The following is a 5,229-nucleotide window of genomic DNA, read 5'->3' as shown; positions in this document are numbered from 1 at the left end:
TATAAAAAGGTAGTTTACCCAACATGGCTTTGTAAATGAACATGTACCAATGAATGAGCCTCCGTACAGTTAGTGAAGGCAGACCTGCCTTGGCATACAGGGTTCAGTGATGAGTTAGTGCTTTACAGTTAGTAACTAATCTTAGTGCACTGTGATAGGCGGCATCTAACTTTTGCAGGTAATGGGCAGGTGCATTCATATAGATCAGATCACCATAGTCCAGCACAGGTAAAAAGGTCACAGAGACTAGCCTTTTCCTAGCCTCAAGTGAGAAACAGGACTTGTTTCTGAAAAAGAAACCTATCTTCACCCTCAGCTTTCTTAGCAGATTATTGACCTGAAGTTTAAAAGAGAGGCAATTATCAAGCCAGATACCAAGGTATTTATTACAGGCAACCACTTCAATTACAATATCCAAAGTGGTCTCCGGTGTCTTTTTGGCTTTTGAAAATAGGCATTACCTTAGTTTTATCAACATTTGAAATACGCTTAAGCCCAGAGAGCTGAGTCTGAATAATATTAAAAACTGCCTGTAATTTAAAAGTGGGGTAGGTAATTTGAGAAACCAGCTCGAGTGCGCTAGAATTTGAAAATACACAGCCGGAAAAAATCTGCCACTTCCTTACAGAGCCCCTCCTCCAACACACACGAACGCGCACATGACCAATGAGGGCACGAGATAAGTTTGTGCACAGATGGAAGGCTGACAGGCAGGTAGGCCATCCAGTTATTTTAGCCGGGAAAATGATTGGTCATGCTTTTTACAGTACTACAGCTTCCACAGATGACATTTTTTTATGGATTTTTTGTCAAAGCATTTAAGATATTCATTGCTATCAGGATGTTAAGAGCATTCCATGGAATATAACAAGTGTATCTCGAGCCGGTTTCTCAAACTTACCTACCCCACTTTTAACAACAGCCTCCTTAATGGAGGGACCTGCACAATACATCACGGTATCATCCACATAAAAATTTAAAGTTGCTCCATCCACATTTTGACCTTAACTGTTGATGTAGATGGAGAATAATAATGGACCTAAAACAGAACCTTGGGGAACACCAATAGTAATGTTTAACCACTCAGAAGACAGCCAATCAAACTGAACACATTGGGACCTTTCAGAGAGGTAGTTCACAAACCACCCACTGCATGGCTGGATATGCCAATACTGGCCAGCCTCTGCTTCAGGATATGATGATCGACAGTATCGAAAGCTTTGGAAAGATCAATAAACAGCTGCACAACTCTGCTTTTTGTCTAAAATATTAGACCATTCACCACTTTCATTGTCGCAGTGATGGTGCTATGTTGCTTTCTGAAACCTGACTGATGTTTACATAGGATGTCATTTTTACATAAAAACCCCTTTACCTGCTCACTCACTAGGCTTTCAAGAACCTTGGCCAGAACTGATAATTTAGAGATGGGTCTATCATTATTTAATAAGGTGGCCTCCCCTCCTTTTAGTAGAGGAAGGACACAAGCTGACTTTCATACTTTTGGAATTGTGTTTGTGCTGAGGGAGAGGTTAAAAAGAGTAGTAAGAGGTGGTGCAATAAAACCTGCAGCTATCTTTTAAAAGAAAGGTTCTACGTTGTCCGGGCCAGCCGGTTTCTTAGGGTCTCACTTGGTTAAGGCTCCATGAACAACATCAATTGTAAAAGGAGAAAAACTGAAAGGGTTTACCAAACCACATTTATTTATTGATTTATAAGTAACAACAAGGATATATCTTTTCTGTGTACACATTGTTATTAAGCTGAATATAAGAAACTTAGAATGTTAAACACTGCCATGTTTCTGGACTGGTAGAAAGCATTCATCATACTGTATAATATGTGCACATATACAAGTATTTATATCAATATATTGTGTTTACTGTAGCCATTAATGTGACATCAAATATTTCTGAGACAAATGTAGCCCAATCCTTATTTAGCCGATTGCATTTACAGAAAACGAGCAGAAATGATTAATACTTAAAGTTTTTGACTGTCCTTTTTTTCATATTGTTTATGTTTTCATTTTCAGTATAGAGGAGGAGGACATATTTTTCTCTTAATGTTTTGAGAAATTGTTTACATATATGTTGTTGATTCCTCCATCAGGTGACGCTGAGCTCACTGTCAGAGCAGCAAGCTTTGGCGCTTCAACGTCGTGCTCTGAACTTACTGATAGATACCCACGCCAGCTTTGTAGACGGCCTCATAAACATCTACCGGCTGAATTCCCTGGACCCAGCCATACTCGTACTCTACATTATGAATTTGATGTCTCTTCACTGCTACAAAGAGGTGAGCTCCCCATTTGCTGTCAACTTTAATTTTAAAAGCCAAAAAGATTCAGAAATAATAAACCACATTTTTATACTTCATTGTATTTCAGGCTGCAGTGCTTAGTGTAAAGCTGAAATTACAGAAAGATCTGAATATGGAGGAGGTGAGACAAAACATTTTTGCTGGAAATGACTGTCACTTTTATTCATAAGCATTGAAACCATACGCATGCTTAAGATGCATTAAATATTTTATTAAAATGGCCTCTACAATCTTCATCAACTTCAAAGGTGTGTAATCTACGATCTTCTTCTGCAGATGTGTGTACCACTGATCTTGCAGAATAAGTTGCCTTTGGCAGAGTCCTTCGTCACTGGCCACTATCATCTGGAACAACAGCTGGTCACACTGCTGGACTCCTGGTGCCACGCTTACTTCAGTGTGGACGAGATAAGCAGGTATGGGACACGTATGAAGGGCTGTCACTTAAACACGGAACACATTTAATGCAATTAGAGAGTCAAATGAACTAAAATCCAGAACACATTTTAAAGCACAGAGTATAATAAACAGAAATGATCAAACACTAATAAAATAACATGAAAGCAATTCGAAAAAAGTGTTTTTGAGTAATTTAACAGTTCAATGCCGGGGCCCGATTCAAAACCAATTTTTTATGTTTCCACTGAAGCGGCTCTGGCCCTCGGCTCCGAATATTTTTGAGTCAGGGTTTATTTTTATTTATTTATTTGTATGTATTTATTTTAATCGTTTATCCGACGGGGACAATGCACAGTAATGAACACTTAAAACATGAAAATGTTTCAAGTGCAACAGTGCCAGATTTAGCTTTGAGCTAATTTCCATCCGCAGTCCCTCACATAAAACATTTAAGAAGATTACATTTTACAAACATAGCAAAAACAAAATACATGATATGCAAAAAGTGCAAAAGAGCAAGAGCAGTATACACAAGTATTTATGACATGGTAATACAATATAGCAGCAACGACATATAAAGTGCAAGAGAAGATACAAGAGATACATAAAGTTACAAGAGCTACATAAAGTGCAAGAGGAGATTCCCCTTTGTTAAAGTGCATTTACGTGTTCAGGGCAAGAGTAGAACTTTGTTACGGAAGCAGTTTTTGCCTAGATCGCCATACAGCTAGAACCCGACCACACACTTATATAAAAACATTGCCCAACATTAAATAATTAAATGTCTGACATATTATTTATTTTTCAACATACCTTGAACGACAACCTGTTTGCTATGATTAACAGTTTAAAAAGGGCATAGCGCAGACAAAAAACGTTTTTTTTGTTTTGTGTTTTCAAACCAGCTATCAGGTGTGATCAACACATACACGAGTATCATATATCAGGCTGACATCAAATAGATCGTAGTGAAAAACACGGCAATAAAGGAGTCTGATAAATAACTAGGGGTAAGGCATCTCAAGGCTCTGTAATGAATTAAATCTTAATATGAATTCCTTAAAGATAAACAGATAGCCAGGCATATGAGCCCACTGTGTGTTCAGGGTGCGGCTGTATGAACTCATGGTTGTGTTTCCTCAGGCGCTACCCTCGCCTCTCTCTGACCAAACACTGCATGAGCCAGATCCAGCCCAAATTGCTCGCCAAACATGTCTTCAGACTCATGGTGAAATTCAACATCGACCAAGGTGTGTGTGACTGGGCATGTGTCTAGTTGTTCATTTATTTGTGTACACACCGCAGGCAGAAATGAAAGTGTTCTCATCTTTTCACTCAGGACTGTGTCCCAATGCTCGGCACAAGAGGAGACTGGACTCTTTACGTTTCCTCATGTACAAAACATTCGTGGAGGTAAGTGATGCAGCAGGGTTTTGCATGTATTAATTATCACAATATGTAGATAAGATAAGACTTTATTAATTATTTTATTATGATAATACTTTTTAGATGGAAGACAGACTTCCAGACCTTTATGTTTGGTTTCCAAAATACACATTTTCCCAAACTTTCTTCCATCACCTGTGTAGTTCAGTTTTGTTTCCTTAAATTAACAAACTGATATCCTCATACTATAAACTTTTCTGGATTGACTAAATGTATGTGAAAGACAAGTTGGGAAGTGGCCTATTGCGACTTCCTCAGAAGTATCGCTAAATCTCCATGAGTTAAGACAAACATAGCTGGCTCATAAACTGCTATGGAAAATGTATAGCCCATGGGTTTCTTTCATGTGATTTTACCACAACATTCAAAACCCCCTTGTGTCTAGAAAGTATTTGTTCTTCTTTTCAGATAATGTTCTAGTTTTACTTTCACATATTTCAACTTTAATCCGGGATACATTTGTAATTCTGCATTTTTAGCCAAAACAAGCAGGTAACAAATCTCTGTGGAATCTCTGTTGATTTTTCAAAGTGAAGAATAGTAGACTCTCTAAACATGAGCAGATGGCAGCATGTGAAGCTCTCTTTCTGAAGGATAACTTACAAAAGCCTGATGAGAACAAACACTAATCAATACCTAATTCACTCATGATGTCAGAACTGATGGGAAGAACCATGTTTGTTTGTTTGTTTGTAAATGTTGTTTTTATTTATTAACGGCACAATAGTGTAAATTCAATTTTTGAGTCGGCTTACCTAGTAGAATAACTGATTCATAATTAATAACACTTGTGGCTATTGTTTTTTTCCTTTTTAGAAAGGCATGACGGAGGAGATCTGGAGTGACCATGTGCAGGTTGGTGTTAATGGATATGTGGGTGGCGTAGTGGTCTAGTGCGTTGGTGTTCGGATCAAGGGTTCAGACCCCCAATAGGTTCAAACCCCACTGCAGTCAGCATGTCGTTGTGTCCCTGGGACACTTCACCCCAAATTGCTCCTGCGGGGATTGCCCACAGTATTGAATATGTAAGTCGCTTTGGAGGATAGGCACACAGGGGATAGG

General features: G+C 38.5%; 1 protein-coding gene across 1 annotated transcript; it reads left to right on the top strand.

Annotated features, from left to right (window-relative positions):
• Positions 1-2,106: 2,106 nt before the first annotated feature.
• LOC104949998 (exonuclease mut-7 homolog) lies at positions 2,107-5,022 on the top strand (the record flags this gene model as incomplete). The annotated part of the gene is made up of 6 exons (XM_010776435.1): positions 2,107-2,298; positions 2,390-2,443; positions 2,599-2,738; positions 3,865-3,971; positions 4,061-4,134; positions 4,984-5,022. Coding segments are annotated over exons 1-6 (447 nt in total), but the record flags the coding sequence as incomplete, so codon positions are not given.
• Positions 5,023-5,229: the final 207 nt, after the last annotated feature.

This window comes from Notothenia coriiceps, unplaced genomic scaffold (genome assembly GCF_000735185.1).
Source record: "Notothenia coriiceps isolate Sejong01 unplaced genomic scaffold, NC01 NC01_scaffold00017039, whole genome shotgun sequence".
Classification (NCBI taxonomy): domain Eukaryota; kingdom Metazoa; phylum Chordata; class Actinopteri; order Perciformes; family Nototheniidae; genus Notothenia; species Notothenia coriiceps.
The sequence above is the reverse complement of the archived record's forward strand: the minus strand, read 5'-3'. Positions and strand labels throughout refer to the sequence as shown.